At 42.6% G+C, this 18,948-nt stretch overlaps 2 protein-coding genes across 2 annotated transcripts; one reads left to right on the forward strand and one right to left on the reverse strand.

Annotated features, from left to right (window-relative positions):
- Nucleotides 1-6,454: 6,454 nt before the first annotated feature.
- Nucleotides 6,455-8,219, reverse strand: LOC109422771 (protein suppressor of hairy wing). Its single transcript, XM_019697645.3, has 2 exons — nt 7,465-8,219; nt 6,455-7,150 (listed from the first exon to the last, which is right to left on the reverse strand). The coding sequence occupies exons 1-2, from the start codon at nt 8,092-8,094 to the stop codon at nt 6,506-6,508; spliced, it is 1,275 nt and encodes a 424-aa protein (XP_019553190.3). The 5' UTR covers nt 8,095-8,219; the 3' UTR covers nt 6,455-6,505.
- Nucleotides 8,220-10,117: 1,898 nt separating this feature from the next.
- On the forward strand, nt 10,118-17,400 carry LOC134289598 (uncharacterized). Its single transcript, XM_062855658.1, has 3 exons — nt 10,118-10,441; nt 10,499-14,032; nt 15,201-17,400. Exons 2-3 carry the CDS (start codon nt 10,566-10,568, stop codon nt 17,398-17,400), a joined length of 5,667 nt encoding a protein of 1,888 aa, XP_062711642.1. The 5' UTR covers nt 10,118-10,441; nt 10,499-10,565.
- Nucleotides 17,401-18,948: the final 1,548 nt, after the last annotated feature.

The raw sequence follows: 18,948 nt of genomic DNA on the forward strand, positions 1-18,948 counted from the left end.
TGCAATCTGAATAGCCTTTCAATCGGCGTGCACTTTTGTGTGAGGAAAAATTTGCGCTAGTGTTCGTGTGTTGAAATGTCACTTATCTCTATATTCAAAATTTTCAAAATCAAGCGGAGGAGCGGCTTATTAATTTGTTGTTGTACAGCAATGATGTTTGTTGGATTGGCTCTGGCTATCGTGCTCTAGGACACGAGCACCCAACCACCCGAGCAGGAACGTATTGTGCATCCTAGCTTAATCACTCAGATCCTGCTGATCTGAGTCAGCCGCCATAAGATTGCGCCCGTTTGATTTGTACACGGCGGCTGACAGCTCCACCCGGCGGCTGCAAAACAGTTTTAGCCAAGGTGCACACCGTGTACAAATCATACGTGCGCGGTCTGGCGCGATCTGAGGCTGCGCGTTTCGAACGCAGCTTGCTGAGAATCTAAGATAAGCGCGACAATATAGCCACAGAGAAACAGACGTCACATTCCGCTCGCTTCCCATCGATCACCTTTCTGACGGTTGAATCAAATTTTCGGTAGTACACTGAAAGACGGCTTGCGGTAATGACCAGCATAAAAATGATTTCAAATTTATCAGGGGGAATGACACTTCCCGTGCTAACCGGGAACATCCGCATTAATCCGTTGCTAACCGTCGTTAACCGCGTCTAACTGCTGCTCAGTTAGCAGCGATTAGCGACGTTTAGGAACGGATAAATGCGGATTTTCCAGTTAGAAAAGGATATGTCATTCCCCTTGTAATTTATAAATACAAAATTTAATTTAAATGTTGTATTTGTTACGAATAATCAGACTTTCACGACGAAATTGAAATTACCCCAAAATCGTACAAATCTGTCATCTCCGACAGCTTTTCGCTTTCGATCCATGATTCAGGCGAAATCAGCGCGGTTTGTTATGACAACAAGATCAGCTGGTGGTTGCCGAACAATGAGGATGAACATAAACATCGGATGTCCAGCTGATTTTGTTGTGTGAACCTGAGTGCTGCGAATAGAAACGGTTTTATTTTTCAAGCTAGCCAACACACACATATACACTTACGGCACACAGCTTGTAAACACGCACGAGCGTTCAATTCAAGCATAATTTTTCAAATCGACGTATCTAACTTTTTCACTGATCTGAGTAAATTCATGGTCACCCGAATAAAAAATACAGTAGAAAAACCGAATGTTGTATTGTAACAGCACCGACGAACCGACGTGACAGCTAGAACAAATAAATTCAAATTTGTTGTCCGCGACGCCATGATGAAAAATAGCCGAACACTATCGCCACCTCTATAACGGCTCGCGAAGATTTGATAGCTCGACACCGAACCCCCGTGTGTTCATATAGCAAACGGTTCGCGTCTGCGCTGATTTGACAGAAGCGATCGCTCGCTTCGGTGGTCGACCGTTAAATTTGGGGGGGACACTTTTGAATCGCCACTGTCACGTCGGTTCGTCGGTGGTAACAGTACTATTTAGAACCATATTGTTACAATAAACACCACTGTAAAAATAAAAAATACAAAAACAATAAGATGTAATGTTAGACACCATACAGTGAATTGTAAATGAGATTTTTACAATATACTATACGGGTTGTTAAGTATCGTAACAATATAAAAAAACATTTTTCTCCATATATATTTTTTTACAAAACCATACATTTTATTGTAAATGAATTGTTTGAAATACTGATACGTGGGCTTTAATATACCGTACATTGTATGGTACACGTATGGTTTCAAACAATAAAATGTACTGTAAATATATTGTTTTTAATTGTAATTTCACTACTGGTTATAAATTTAATCATGGTTTTGGAATGGTTCTCTTTTGTTATGTTGTATTGTTTTACATTAGATAAACCATATAATGTTATATTATCTCGTCATGTTCCTTCGATAATGGCAGTTCTAGCCAAACTAACCTAAACTCGTCTAAGTCTGAGTAGCCTCTGATTGCATTAACAGTTGAAGCTTAAGCTCCCTGTCCCACCAGCCAGATAACCGGGTTTTGCAAACTAAGCATTATTTGTGGCAACACTTTGAGCGGCATGATGGAACTATGCCTAGCGCGCTAAGTGTTATTAGACCACTAATGTAGTTGCATGAAGTGGGTGACGAGGTACATAAGTATCATTACAGCGTGCTTAACCATTATTGCAATATTGAGGCTCCAATTTGACTGAACTATGAAATGTGTACATAACAACTCATGAGAAAACTGTCAAGTTCGATTCAACTATAAGTTAGGTTAAAAAGCGAAGACGAACTTATTTCAGAAGTCGTTTCAGTGTCCAGTCCAGTCCTTATGTTAAAAATGTCAAAGATAAATCGCATTTAATTCACATGAGAGAAGAAGAGAAAGAATAGTGTTGAACTCATCCACTGATTTACGGTAATCTGGCCTGCGTCTTTCCGGGTTGACCTACATTCGTATTCCTCTCATCGCACTCTACATACCTAGCCCACCATATCTCTTGGATATGCAGATAGATAAATAGATGTTTCAACTTATTCACTTTTTTCTCTTTCATTTCCTTTGCAACAAAAATGTCACGGACATCAACAAAACAAAGCACGGAAAAAATCATAAACTGATTAAAAAATTAAAAATGCACGGAAAAATATTGTTTCGGACTAGTGAATGGTTCAAACGTAAGAAAAACAGTATAATATATTGTTACATAAAGATCGGATGTAAATGTATAATAGCTACCAATGTGCAAAGCTTTTAACGAACCATTCCATTACAATACACTACACTGATAAAATTGCAAAGGTAAAATATATAGAGCTAAGAAACATACTTGATATAAGACTTCTGCAGAATTCGTTTTATGTGTGCCAACATACAAAATATAAGGGGGGCATTATTTTTTATGAGGCTGTCTATTATGGTTATGTTTGAGCAAACATAAAAGTTATTATTTTTTGGTTATAGTTAAGAACTATATCATTTCACTTATAATTCTTAAGTTTGGGATGTCTGCTAAAAGATCACGATGCCGCCAAAAGATCGCATCATCCATCTTGGTACGGAACTACATCTGAATGGAGGTAAATAATCGAATATTTTACAGCGGCTATAGATTTAATTGATTGTTTAATAGGTTTTTTGCATTTCGCCACCACACTTGGATCGTTGGACCACCGCATCCGGATGTCTCCCGCAAAAGCCACTTTGACAACAGACTGGATTACCATCACCGCCAGCTCGGAAACGATTAGGCAACCGCACCTGGGTAAACGATGTGAGCCCCAAAATTCCGATTCCGATAATCGTTAGTACCAGATCACCAAGCAGCAACAGTAGAAGCGCCTACACCCGCTTGTAATTATCCAGCACCACCACCAGCAGCAGTACCACCAGTTCCGGCAGACTTCTGTTGTCCGGATCTCATCAACAATGGTATCAAAGTCGATAAGGGTAGGATCGGAACGTTGGCAGGGGAAATTCAGCGGAATTGGCACCGAACCGGCAGTTCCAGATCATCAGCAGCAGCTTGAGCAGCAGGAAAGGTCCTAACGGATGCAACAAATTATGCTACATGGTTCTTTTTGGAATGCCTTAAGGAGTTCACAATGCCGAACGCACAGTACCTCGGCTTTGTTCAATCATTTTGCGGAATTATCCATGGAAATAGTGAAATCTAATCATATTTATTTTCTTTATTGATTATGGCATAAATAAATTGTTTACAAATATGATTATTGTTTTAATTATAATAATTATTTCAAAAAATCATAAATATTATGGCGATCCGAGACATTCTTATTATAAGCCCCACACATAAATTTTATTTGGCAGAGATATAAACTTTATTTAATCTCAAATATAAATTTTAAATCTGACTGATCTTAATTTTTTTGAGTCAACGTTATGGTTTTTATTTGAAAGCTCAAATTGCAAAAAATTATGTAGTCTGAAACATAAAACTTATACGGAAAATATTCTCAGTGTATATTGTAGCTGGTACACTGTATGGTACAGGAATGGTTTTCACCAAATACCCTATGGTTAGTTTTTATCCGGGCAATGTTGACGACCATTTCACTAAAATAGTTTTTTTTTTATAAAAAGACTTTTCATAAGTTTTTTTCGTGCTTAACATCACCAGGGATATAGCACGCATTAGGTAAGAAACAAAACCTACTCATTTCCATTTTCACAATGAATTTTGACAAAAATACACATACAACGGGTTGGTTAGAAATATACGTCAGGCCAGATTCAAGTCTTTGAAATGAGATCATTCAATACTTTTCAGTTATCATACTATTAAGAGCCGATGCACACGAGCGTTAATTGACGCCGCGTGAATTCACGCTGCGTTGCCGCAGCGTTCCTGTGGGGCATGCGTTGACATTGCGTGCCGCACACGGTGCGGCGCGGTTGCGGTGCGGTAGCGTTGCGTTCTCGTGTGCATCCTCCCATTTGATTGTGTGTAACTCAGGACGCACTTGCGTGCACGCTGCGTGGACGCGCCGCCCGTGTGCATCGGCTCTAACGATAACGATTTCTTCTATGATTATTGAACCATTTTTAATCATCCATTTTCAATGAGTGTGCTGTACGCAATCAATCATTATAGTGTTTTTCATTGCATTTAGATCCCACAGTCATAATCGAAACGTAAATATGCTATAGCTTATGAAAACGTACCTTGTGATTCAAGTCTCATCCGGAGGTGCTTGGTAAAATATTCTGGCGACCGATTCCCAAACACCCACGCTGAGTCGCTACCGCGGTATTGTAAAGAATATCGGAATATTGTATGCCGCAGATTTTGTGGAGCAATAGATGCATTCCTGTGTACATCCTCCTCCGTCTCTTCGTCGTCACTAAATCGTTTTTAAATACCTACACCTGCATTGATTATCACTGGGAATTCATTCTTAATCGATCCGTCGAGAAGAACATTCCTGCCTCCAAAGTTGCTTTTTTCCTCTCACCTTTAGAACACCACTGGGTTTAAGCCGACCGCGAGCACTGATTCTATTTGGTGTAGTGCATAAACACCACACGAGAAGTACCAAAACAGCTTGCACGGCAATCTCACGGTTCGATTCCCGATCCTCTAAATAAAAAACGCCGTGGAAGTAAACAATGATTCACGTAATCGTAGCTGAACTTGACAGTGTCCGACAAAGTGCCCGCAGGGGTGTGCTTTTTTCCGGTCGATAAAGCTGATGGGTGAAATATTTACGTTTTGTTTTTATTATTCACCGTATAATAAGGTTAACGATAAAGTGATTATAACATATATAATTCGGAAAAAATTTTGTTCGAGAAATCTGGCATTTTTTAATGGTAACGATACTTAACAACCCATTCGGTCTATCATCAAAGTTCCCAAAATGATAACTGCTATCATCAAAGTGATTTGTCTTATCGTCGATTTATAATCCACTTTATGATAGCACGAATCATAACTAAATCATACACTGTACAATTGATGTATGATCCCGTTTTATTCGGGGAGGTGATAGATTTGACTCACTGTGCGATTGAATGAAAAGCGTAGTTATGAGATAGATGTTGTTGAGAACGGTTTAAGTGAGTCGGTCAGAAATAAAATATTATTTTGAAATAGAAAAAAATAGTGTTAATTTATTCGACGCGGAGAAATCCTACAACGATGAATAAAGTTCTACCGGTTTGACATTTTGACCCATATAGATAAAAAAGTCAAACTTACAATATCATACAAAAATTACTAAATCGACACTGATTCTTCATTAGGGCCTAACTGACATTTTCGATATCTCTTCATCGATCCTCTCTTTGTGTTATTACGGAAAGTGTATTAAGTTTTCCAAAGATTTTTTGGTTGAAATGCGAAGACGACGACTACTTGTTGTTATAGAAACAAAAAGAATAATGATTTTGTTTGTTTTGATCAAGTTATTAGCGAAAGAGAGAGTCGATGAAGAGAAATCGATCAAGTCAGTTAGGCTTTTATGAAAAATCATTGTCGAAATATGTTATTCTTCCAATGCGGCAAGGGCTGAAAGTCTCTTTAATAAAGACAAATCAATCAATTCTTCCAATCCAAATCGGCTCTAATATATCTTATCAGAGATATTTTCAGGAAGCAGAAAGGCAAGGAGTCACTTTTAGCGCCGCCACCACGGATGAAGGTGTCACTATTCAAGATGGTGTGAGTAAATTTTCATACTCGCACCAATACATTCTTTAAGTTTTATACAGGTACCGCTTTTGCCGTATATTAAGCTCAACAAGTACGTGCCGACGGTGATGCTTGACGTTATTATAGGAAAATAACATACTTCCATATTTTCTTGATAAAGTTTTGGCTCTTGCAGTCGTTTTTTAACTCGCCTATGTAAAACTAAATTTAATTAAATACCCCTTTTTCCCAGACCCTTTCCACTCTGGACGTCATTTTTGAACCCCTTAGAAATTCGGATCAATGACCCACATATATAATGTACATTATGAATATTTATTCACGGCATTCAGATAGTTTTAAAATACTTACTTTCCAGCTTCTCCCAGCAGCAGTTTTAGTACGTCCAGCCCAGGCGCTTCGCAGTCCGATGCCAAGCCGAGAGCGGAGTTACTAGTTGTCGTACTCGTGACCCGTTTGGCCTTATTTCCGTGCTTTTTGGCCAGTGTGACTGCTGAATCCGAACTGCTACTACTCCCTAGCGATCCCAAGGCTTTATCCAGCGCCGTAGGAACCCGTCGGAAGTCAAAGTCCTGATCAACTCGCGCCACAATGTTAAGTCTCTGCTCTTCACTGGTAACGTACAGATCTTCCGGTTTGTGGTGTACGTTGTGAGCGTCGAAAGCTTTCTTCGTATAGAACATGGAATCACAGGTGCTACATTTGAGCATATCCTCCGGCATGGCACATCGATCCTCGTACGAATGGTGGTCTTCGATGTGCTTCAGGAGGTTGAACTTCAGCATGTACTCCGAGCCGCACAGATGGCAATAGTATATGGAGATTATCTCGCCGGCTTGGTTTAGGCGAACTTTCTTCGACGGGTTCGGGACGAATGGGTGGGCCATCATTCGCTTTTCCAAATTGTGTGCCGTCTTAACGTGCATATTCAGAGCAGATTCAGATATAAACGCAGTTCCACAAAAGCCACAAATAAAATCCAAACGAGGGACCTAGAAAAGAATAAAATTTAATAAGAAAAGTGGTAAATAATATGTATATTTGTATATGAAAAACAATTAAAATTTAATCATTTAATTATTTAATTTAATTATTTAATGATTAATAATCCGAACTTTTATGGTATACGATGAGTGCCAACTAAAATTTACTAAGAAATCTTAAATCAATATGCATCTGAAAACTAACATTAATCATCCCTAGGTACTCTGACGCCGAAATCTTGTTCAAGACCTGATATATGGCCTGACAGGTTGCTAATGAATGTAACCGTAAAATGAAACATTGAGCGTAACTTTTCACCCACCTTCATCTCCTTATCGTCCTTGTGGGCGATGTTTTGGTGTTGATCCAGGGCCACCTTCAGCGGAAAGAGCTTTCCGCACAGGGTGCAGAAATAGTTTTTGCTTTCGTAGTTGTGCTTCCGGTATTTGTGTTCGATCGCTCGCGAAAGCCGGGTAAACGTTTCCGGACACCATTCGCACTCGATAAGCTCGATGGGTGGTTCGGTGCCACCGGAAACCGAACCACCAGCAGGATGCTGGTCTGGGGTTTTGCCGAACTGAGATTCATTACCATGTTTTACGAAGTGTTTCTTGAGTGCATCTTGATCTTCGAATGTGAGCTTGCAGAAAGTACAAGGGAAAGATGTTTTTTCAAGTGCAGGTTTTGTTTCTTTCCTTAAAATAGACACTTGTGGTATTTTAACAGACGATTTTTGATGAGTAGCTTCGTTTCGCAGGTGAGACCCCTGCTTTGAATTTGTCGTCGCCTTTGGAGGGGCCTTTAGCTTAATTTTTTTAAGGATTTTTTTCTCGCCGTTCTGTTCCAAAACAATCGATTTCGGCGAAGCTTTTGGCTTAGAGATTCCGTGCTGTGATGAACGATCTGTTTTCACTTCAAGTTTTCTCTTACTCTGTTCTACTGATTTAGACATTTTGCACAGTTCATTGCACTAGTTTTAATAGAAATTTTCAAAATTATTATGGAACTGGCTAATATTTTAGGATTTTCTTCGCTGAATTTGTTTATGTTTATCTCTATAACGAAATAAAAATCGATTAATAATAACTTTTGACAGCAGTAACTCGTCGATTTTATCAGAGTTGTGCGCTATTTTACATTGACGGAAGTTGAGATTTCGTCGATTTGGCGAAAACGAGGGGTACACCAATAAAAATCAACACATTGAATTTCTAGATTGAGTTTAAATAAGGGCGAAAGTAACATGAGAGAGTTCTCTTCATCGACTCTCTCTTCTGCAAATTAAAGTGACAAGATGCAAATTCAATCGAACTTTTTTACACTTAGACGCTAGATTGCATCGCAACCAAGCGATTTATGACCAAAAAGTTCAACCATACTTGCATCTTGTCACTTTAATTTGCAGAAGAGAGAGTCGATGAAGAGAACTCTCTCATGTTACTTTCGCCCTTATTTAAACTCAATCTAGATTTGGTTTTTAAATTGAGAAAAATGTAGTGATTTTTTGATTTTATACGAAAGAGCACCTTTTTCTGAGCCACTATGATTTTTTTCCAAATTTTTAGAACTTTATTTCGGTATCTAAAACCAATTTCAAAGAGATTTTTTGAAATCACCTTTTGACAGCTGGGCAACTGTTTGACAGCTCCGTCCAGTACAAACTGCGACGAGGGGTGATTCGACAAATCGCTTCCATACAAACTTCAAATTGATTTTTAAATAGGTTCCCGGGCATCAAAATTCATGAAAATTTGGATTTCGGCTCAGTTTGACATGCAGATTCAGAAAATCGAATTATCTCAACACCGTTAAAGAAGCCAATTCAGGGGGGACGACACAAGCCTTATACAGTCATGACTCGCTGGTTGGGGGCTTAATAGTTGGGTGGCTTTTTAGTTGGGGCTCCGTTAGTTGAGCGGTCAGCCAACTAAAAAGTACCTGGATGTCATAATTCAATGTCAAACTGAAAATGACAACCAATCTGTATTTTCGAGGGGCGAGCTAATGAGTTTTTGGTTTCGTAAAACTTTACTGATAATCGAGAAGAATTTCTATTTCATATTTATTAAAAAAAAAAACAATATGTACAATTACTTCGAAACAAATGCAAAACATCGGCAATCTTTATTTTGTCGATCAGTGAAAGCGTTTTGTGGTTGCATTTTGGTCCGGGTGGTTTCATAAACATCTATATTTTCACTTCACCGACTAAAACCGGGGGAAAATAATTATTTCTCGCATTGGCCATATATGTATCTTGCAAAACGTATCAGTTTTACTCTAAATGTAAAACAAATTGAAAAAATTTACTTTTTGCTTCCAACCTAAACATGATTTAACAAAAACAATGCGCACGCCCCTTGTGCTGCTGTCACTTCACCCAACTAGCGAATCGAATTCGTTGGTTGGGTGGAGGTTGTGGCTCAACGAGCGGGTTCCGACTGTACAGTGACGATTCGTTCGTTGAGAGCTCGTTAGATGGGCTGTCTCGATGGTTGAATGTTCACTGGTTGGGGCAAAACCCAACTAAAAAGCACTGTCAATGTCAAAATAGATGTCAAAACGAGTTTGACGTCTGACCGCCATCGCATCACAGCTCCTGTATACAGAACGTTTACGCAAGTATGTGAGTGTTCCGTGACGTATTTCTCATCACTTGCGTGTGTCTAGAGCATTTTGATCAGTTGTCAGTTGCCCCAACGAACGAACACGATTCGCTAATCGGGGCGCAGTCGTGACCCAACCAGCGAATCCGGACTGTATGTCGTTTTCGTTTTCGCGGTGGAGCTATTGTCGTCGCGGTTGAAACTCGAAGTTTCCCAACACCCGACAATCGATTTTTCTCGAAATCCATACGTGAAACCTAACGTCGGACGTAGTGCGCTGGACAGCGGACCTGGCCCTCTATCCAGCGCACTGTGCCCGACGTACGTCCGTCACACGGTTTACGAGAAACATCGATTTTCGCGTGTTGTAGAGGCACCGATGACGTCGGACCGTGCCTAACGGTCACCGACACATGCGCGCGAGACTGGCCTCACCTATATTAGATATCATTGAGCAATGGCAATGAAATCACGTGTGGGTATGATAGAAAAATTGTAAACAGAACCGTAACAATAGCAAGCTGAAGCGTTGGAGTTAAAGAGAAGATTATTGAAAATAAGTGATTAAATCTTGTTTGAAGCTTAAAATAAATTCGGGCAAATTGAAGAAGGGGATAATTTGTTCCAGGCCAAAAATAGATTGCAGTGGACCCTAGCAGACACTGAACTTTAGTTGCGAGGGAAACTATCCATGTAAGATAAAATAATTTACTTTATTATGCTGAACTACAAAAAATATACATATTTTAGTTTTGAGCTGTTGTGAACCGCACCCTGCTACAAAAATAGTTTTCAACTGATCCGAATATCCTCAAAAATGGATAAACAGTTGCCAGGGGACGGATCTAACCTCACCGATGACAAGACGGCGTACAACTGTGCGATATGTAGTCGTCCGGATAACGACGAGGATCATATGGTGTTCTGCGAGGGTTGCAAGGTATGGCTACATTTCAGCTGTGCCGGTGTAGGATCAGAGGTCGAGTATGACGAGAACTGGCGATGCTCTTCGTGCCGTGAATTTGACCCGACTAAGTCGAGTGACGAGGAAAGCGATGCTGAAGGTGCTATCTCTGTGGATGATACGATTGATGGAGCTAGAAAAAGCAGTGCCCAAAACCCCCAAACTGTCTCGGAAGACGAAGAGGTTGCCGCGGCAATAAAGAGGATGAAGATGGAGAAGGAGCGTATGAAGAGACGGATGGAGCAGAAGCTGGCGCTGGCTAAGGCCCAAATGGAACTCGAGAACGAGAAGCTTGAGATGGAGTGGGCCTTGGAGAAGCAAATCATGGAGATGAAGATTGCATCGAAGGCGGCTTTCCAGAAGAAGAGGGAGATGGAAAAGAAGAAGTTGCAGAATCAGCTTCAGGAACTGTGTAACGGTGAAGTGCGGATGGAATCAGAGATCCGGAAGCTGGAGAAGCAAAAGGAAGAAGCGAAACGATCGGTAGCGGATAAGAAGGGAACGAGAACTAAACCGGAAGAAATACCGACAAGGCCGGTGAGTTCCACTCCGATAGTGCATCCAGAAGCAAGTACGTCCACAGCTGGGGCGAAGAAGAAGATCGTCGATCGACAGGACTTGGTAGTACCAGTTGAGAAAAAGAAGTTCTGTGGCAATGCGAAAAAAGAAGAAAATGTGTCCAAAGAAGAAAGTGAGAGTTGTGAAGAGAGCTCACAAGCGGATTCGCTGAGCGCGAATCAGAGCGGATCGTCTAGCGAAACAACGACCGATGAAGAGGAAGAACAGAAGGACAAGAAGAAGCGACATCGGAAGGAAAAAATGGTCCCAACGAAAGCACAAATATCAGCGAGGCAGTTTCTATCGCGAAAGCTGCCAATATTCACCGGCCGGCCAGACGAATGGCCTATATTTATTAGCAGCTTTAATACGACGACCAGAGCTTGCGGGTTTTCAAACCTTGAAAACCTGGCACGATTGCAGGAGAGCTTGAAAGGCCCTGCGAGAGAGGCGGTGTGCAGTAGGATGTTGTTGCCAGAAGCGGTCCCTCAAATCATTGACACGCTGCGGATGTTATACGGGCGGCCGGAACAACTGCTCAACACACTACTAGCGAAGGTACGGAAAGCGGAACCTCCGAAGGCAGACCGGTTAGAATCGTTCATCAGCTTTGGGATGGTGGTTCAACAGTTGTGTGATCACCTCGAAGCGACGCAACTGAATGATCACCTAGTGAACCCACTGTTGATACAAGAACTGGTCGAGAAGCTACCACCGTCGACAAAAATGGATTGGGTCCGAGTGAAGCGGCAGCACACCAAGATCACCCTGCGTACGCTGTCTGATTTCCTGTCGGATCAGGTGTCTACGGCAAGTGAGGCGACTGGGATAGTTGATGTACCGCAGAATCCAGTAAATCGTCCCGGGAAGTCCAAAGGAGGGAAGCAAAGAGAGTACGAGAGTCATACCAACACGCACATCGATGATTCGTCGAAGAGACCAGAACAGCCAAGAACGCCCTGTCCGGTGTGTCGTCGCACTGATCATAGACTGAGGAACTGTGATGAGTTTCGTAAGATGAACGTTCATCAACGTCTGCAAGTCGTGGATCGATTCGAGCTGTGCCCGTCCTGCTTGAATGCTCACGGGAAAAGCCGATGCAAGGCGAATATCCGGTGCAAATTTGAGAGGTGCCAAGGCCAACACAACACAATGCTGCATCGTACGGTGTCGGAAATGCGTTCGGATTGCAACGCCCACAGTGCGACTGTGCAGTTGCCAATCATCTTTAGAATGATTCCGGTAACGCTGAGCTTCGGGAAAAGATCAGTCACTACTATGGCATTTCTCGACGAAGGTAGCTCTTACTCGTTGATTGAACATTCCGTTGCAAATCAATTGAAAGCGGTTGGAAAGCCGCAACCGCTACGAGTAACTTGGACAGCAGGAATGAGTAGACTGGAACGAGATTCGGTGCTGCTGAATCTGGACATTTCCGCCGTCGGATCACAGGAAACGTTTCCGATGAACAATGTCCACACCGTCGAACAACTCAAGTTGCCCAAGCAGTCGTTAAACTACCGTGAACTAGCCGAACGATATGGCCATCTTCGACATCTTCCGTTGATTGAATACCCGAGTGATTCACCGAAGATCTTGATAGGTTTGAAGCACCTAGATCTGTTCGCTCCTATTGAATCGCGTGTCGGACAAAGCGGAGAGCCGATTGCAATCAGGTCTAAGCTTGGATGGACGGTGTACGGTCCACAAGAAGGAGGTAGTCTGCGTACAGCATACGTTGGCCATCATTCATGCACTGGTATATCGAACCAGGGATTGCATGATCTTCTAAAGTCGCACTACGTATTAGAAGAGGCTGGAGTTTCGGTAGAAGTGCTTCCGGAGTCAGCGGAAAATCGACGAGCCCGTGAAATACTAGAGAGAACAACAAAGAGAGTAGGAGACAGATTCATCACGGGATTGTTATGGAAAGAGGAAGATCCGTCGCTACCGGATAGCTACCCGATGGCGGCACGCCGCATGAGGACTTTGGAGAAACGCTTGTCCCAAATGCCAGTACTAAAGCAAAACGTCGAGAATCAGCTGATCGAGTACCAAACAAAAGGATACTGCCACGAAGCAACGGTCGACGAGTTGAGGAATACTAGCCAGAAGAAGATCTGGTACTTGCCTCTAAATGTTGTCATCAACCCGAAGAAGCCGAACAAAGTTCGTCTGGTTTGGGACGCCGCGGCTGCTGTAGGAGGCGTCTCGCTGAATTCGAAGCTCTTGAAAGGTCCAGACTTCCGGGAACATCGTATCGGATTCGGTGGAGATATCCGAGAGATGTTCCACCAGTTGCAAATCCGCCAGGAAGACAAGCAAGCTCTACGGTTCATGTATGGCGGAAAAATCTACGTGATGGACTGCGCGATTTTTGGAGCGACCTGTTCACCAAGCCAGGCATTGTACGTGAAGGACCGAAATGCCAGTGAATTTATGAATCGTTACCCGGCTGCAGTCGATGCGATCGTAAAAAGACATTATGTGGACGATTACTTCGACAGTACAGAAACCGTCGAAGAAGCGGTGCAAAAGGCCAGCGAAGTTCGATTCATCCATTCGAAGGGAGGCTTCGAAATCCGGAATTGGGTTTCGAACTCCACCGAAGTCCTTCAACAGCTAGGTGAGTCGAAAACGAACCAAATTGTCTACTTCAATACTGACAAATCCACCGGGAATGAGCGGGTTCTGGGCATCGTCTGGGACTCTCAGGCTGATGTATTCACATTTGCGATGAAGCTGCCGGAAAATCTTCAGACGTATTTGTCGAGCGATCAACGGCCAACCAAGCGAATTGTCCTCAGCATACACTGCAAAAACTGCAAACAATAATTTTATGTGTTGTACACATATATTTTTGCAATTTGTCTGGATAAATGATGTTTATGCGTGACACACATAACGAATTGTTTTTTGGTATTTATCGTTTTGATGTGTGATCACACATAAAAACAGTTCAGAATGACAAATAAAATTAATAACATTACTTATATATTTGATAGATGTGCTCAAATGGTTTTTATATTAGAGAATATAACTGTATCGAGGATTAATTTTATAAGGTTTATTGAAAAAGCTGTTAACATGATTTTTAAACACGGTAATCAGCTCATTTGGAAAGAGACAAACATCGCATTGCATTAAAATGTCGATTAGTTACCACCGATGAGTGACCAATCCGGGGACCAATCGATCAAATTTTCAGTTCCGTTCCGAACCAGGGGATAAATTCCGGCGCACAATTTCTTCGAAGAGAAGAAATTTTCTTCCATTGCTCACCGACTAGTAAATTTTCTTCTCTTCGATAAATATGCGCCGGAATTCGCCTGCAGGTTTCGGATGATGTTTTAATGTTGTGTTCCTGAGAATTCTCGAGTTTTCAAAGATTGGCCGCGATGATTTAGTAAGAAATAACTTCACTACGAACTTCAACTTTCGCAGCACATTACTTTGTAAACGTGTTTCAGTCGCCATCTTTTCACTTTGAGCATCGCCGGCGGCTGAAACAGACACTGATGCAAACACGGTTTCGCTATACATTGTTATTATGTGTGTACACACATATTTTTTTGCTATGGGTGATCACACATACCAATGATTTGTGAAACTAATCAAAAGCATAAAGAATGACCATATTAGTTATACTTTGTGTAATAAAATGTATGTGTGGGAAGGTCGATTGGATCGATGTGTAATTTCACATAAAATAAATATTTGCAGTTTTTGCAGTGTAGTAATGAGTTTTTTCGACCCTCTGGGACTGCTGACGCTTTTCACTATACAAGGGAAAATCATAATCCAGGACTTGTGGCGTACGGGGTGCGATTGGGATGAGGCAATAGACGACGGCTGTTTCGCTAAGTGGCAAAAATGGACTGCACTGTTGTCAGATGTTGAGAAGATAAGAATTCCTCGTCACTATTTCAGTGGAGGCATAACGCTGGACTACGATTCGTTGGAGCTACACGTCTTTGTAGATGCCAGTGAAGGAGCGTATGGCTGTGTAGCATATTTCCGTATGCTGGTGGATGGACTTCCTCGGTGTTCTCTGGTACAAGCCAGGTCGAAGGTGGCACCGCTTAGACAGTATTCAACACCTCGGTTGGAGCTGATGGCAGCGGTATTGGGTGCAAAGATGGCAGAAACAATACGAGAGAACCATAGTCTTCGAGTGAAACGTGTGCAATTTTGGACCGATTCGAGTACAGTGTATTCCTGGATCGTGTCAGATCACCGCCGATACAAGGTGTTCGTAGCATACAGAATTGGCGAAATCCTGAGCAAGACAAGTCCATCGGATTGGCGATGGGTGCGCACAAAACTAAACATAGCAGATGACCTGACGAAGTGGAAGGATGGAACGAAAATCGAATCCGATGGGCAATGGTTCACCGGGCCTAAATACCTGTACGAGAGTGAAGATAAGTGGCCTAGACCAGAGCTCCCCCGACCAAACGTTGGTGAAGAGCTTCGAGCAAGCTGTCTATTCCACAACACGGAGAGCGCAGAAGCGTTGATCGATTGCACTAGAATCTCCAAGTGGAATGTATTAGTCCGAACGATGGCTTGTGTCCTACGGTTCATCTCCAACATCCGCCGGAAACAGCAAGGATTGTCGATCGAGCTGCTACCAGTGGACTTAGCAGTTCGGAAGGTGCGAAGGTCGGCCGTGGTCGAGCGGTCGTTTTCACGAGAAGAATACCAACATGCGGAGCGCCATCTGTGGAGAATGGCACAAGAGGAATCATATCCTGACGAGGTGAAGATTCTACGAAGATGCAGAGAAGGAAAGCAGGGCAAGATTGAGAGGTCTAGCATGCTGTTGAAGTTGTCTCCGGTATTAGATGAAGATAACGTGCTGCGGATGGACGGTAGGGTGCAAGAAGGTGAATTTGTCCCATTTGAGCTGCAGTTTCCAGTGATTTTGCCGAGAAAGCACCCTATAACGACCAAATTGATCGAATATTACCACCAGATGTTTGGGCATGCCAATAGGGAGACGGTAGTCAATCAGCTAAGACAGCGTTTCTATATCCCTGCCGTTCGCAGAGAGGTAGAAAGAATTGCTCGAGAATGTGTTTGGTGCAGGGTGCACAAGTGTAAGCCAGTGGTTCCTCGCATGGCGCCACTCCCAGTGCAAAGAACAACGCCGTTTATGCGCCCATTCAGCTACACCGGAGTGGACTTTTTTGGTCCGATCAATGTCGTCGTTGGGCGGCATAAGGAAAAGCGTTGGTGCGCGTTGTTTACGTGCTTCGGAACAAGAGCCATACATCTGGAAATAGTTCACAGCTTATCCACACCAGCGTGTCTGATGGCTATACGAAGATTTGTCTGTCGGCGAGGAGTTCCAGTAGAGTTCTTTTCCGACAATGGAACTAATTTCGTCGGAGCAAGCAAGATAGTGGTAAAGAAGATAGAAGCCGATTGTTCGGAGGCGTTGACGAGCTCGCGGACGCGGTGGAACTTTAATCCTCCCTCGGCACCGCACTTCGGCGGCGTATGGGAACGGCTAGTTCGGTCGGTAAAGAAGGCTATGGAGGTTTTGGACGATGGACGTAAGCTGACTGACGAAGTATTGTTAACTACATTGGCTGAGGCAGAGGATTTAGTTAATTCTCGACCACTAACGTACGTCCCTCAAGAGCCAGGTAACAGCGGATCCATTACGCCAAATAGTTTCCTGAAAGGGCTTCCAATGGGAGAGACTGAATGCGGAATACCACCAACCAGTGAAGCTGAGGCCTTACGAGACAGCCACAAAAGAGCACAGATGCTTGCAGATCGGTTATGGAAGCGATGGCTGGTCGAATATCTACCGCATATCAACCGACGTACAAAGTGGCACGAAGAACAACCGACGTTGGAAGTTGGCGAGATTGTGTATGTTGCCGATGATGACAACAGGAAGTGCTGGGTACGAGCAATCGTTGAAGAAGTGAAACCAGGAACCGACGGAAGGATCAGACAAGCACTAGTCCGAACGACCAAGGGAACCTACAGACGCCCTGTGGCAAAACTTGCGGTGCCTGAGATACGATGGCGTAAATCTGGCTACGGTGGAGAACCTACTCCAGTGTTACGGGGAGGGGCTGTAGAGGCACCGATGACGTCGGACCGTGCCTAACGGTCACCGACACATGCGCGCGAGACTGGCCTCACCTATATTAGATATCATTGAGCAATGGCAATGAAATCACGTGTGGGTATGATAGAAAAATTGTAAACAGAACCGTAACAATAGCAAGCTGAAGCGTTGGAGTTAAAGAGAAGATTATTGAAAATAAGTGATTAAATCTTGTTTGAAGCTTAAAATAAATTCGGGCAAATTGAAGAAGGGGATAATTTGTTCCAGGCCAAAAATAGATTGCAGTGGACCCTAGCAGACACTGAACTTTAGTTGCGAGGGAAACTATCCATGTAAGATAAAATAATTTACTTTATTATGCTGAACTACAAAAAATATACATATTTTAGTTTTGAGCTGTTGTGAACCGCACCCTGCTACAAAAATAGTTTTCAACTGATCCGAATACGTGTCAAAAATTCCGATTGCACCGGTGTAGCACTTTTTCTGCACCGTTCAAGATAGCGCAGCACTCAAAAATTCGAGAGTGTAGCGAGTATACACCGTGTCCACCAATCAACGTTTGAAAATTGGAAATTTTGGTTTTTATTCACGCACACCAATGCAACTGCACCGAAAATGTTTGTTTTTGCAGTGAAAAGTGTAGCACGAAGCGGTGTAGCACCGCCGCAAAAACGAAAACGACATTAAGCCAAGACTTCCCGGATAAAGTGTAGTACGCACCTGAAAAGTACTGTGAAAAAGGATAGGACAAGAAACGGTCAAGAAATGATTTCGTTGTCAAAATTTCTTGAGCGGTCCGCAGCTGAAAAGAAATGAAAAATTGTGTAACGCTTGTAACGCCTGCCGGGCAAATCAAATGGAGCTGTCACTTTTCCTTGCGGAAAAATGTTCCGTTCAATTGGCTTCTTTGGGAACGTTCAAAAATTACGTCCAACATTTGGGAGAGGGGGGGGGGGGTCTAGAAAAGTGTGACAGTACGTGTATTAGGTATAGGAAAATAGCGTGACAGAGGGGGGAGGGGGGGTCTAGAAATCCCAAAAAATGATGGACGTAATATTTGAATCTTCCCTTTAGCGGTGATGAGATAATTCCATATTCTGAATCTGCATGCAAAACTGAGCCGAAATCCAAATTTTCATGAATTTTGGGGAACATTCAAAAATTACGTCCATCGTTTTTAGGGATTTCTAGACCCCCCCTCCCCCCTCTGTCACGCAATTTCCTTATACCCAATACACGTACTGTCACACTTTTCTAGACCCCCCCCCTCCCCCAAATATCGGACGTAATTTTTGAACGTTCCCTTGGTGCCTGGGAACCTATTTAAAAATCAATTTGAAGTTTGTATGGGAGCGATTTGTCGAATCACCCCTCGTCGCATTTTGTACTGGGTGGAGCTGTCAAACAGTTGCCCAGCTGTCAAAAGGTGATTTCAAAAAATCTCTTTGAAATTGATTTTAGGCATTAAAATAAAGTTCCAAAAATCTGAAAAAAATCATAATGGCTCAGAAAAAGGTGCTCTTTCGTCTAAAATCAAAAAATCGATACATTTTTCTTAATTTAAAAACCCAATTATTCCCCAAG

Source organism: Aedes albopictus, chromosome 1, assembly GCF_035046485.1.
Source record: "Aedes albopictus strain Foshan chromosome 1, AalbF5, whole genome shotgun sequence".
Taxonomy (NCBI): domain Eukaryota; kingdom Metazoa; phylum Arthropoda; class Insecta; order Diptera; family Culicidae; genus Aedes; species Aedes albopictus.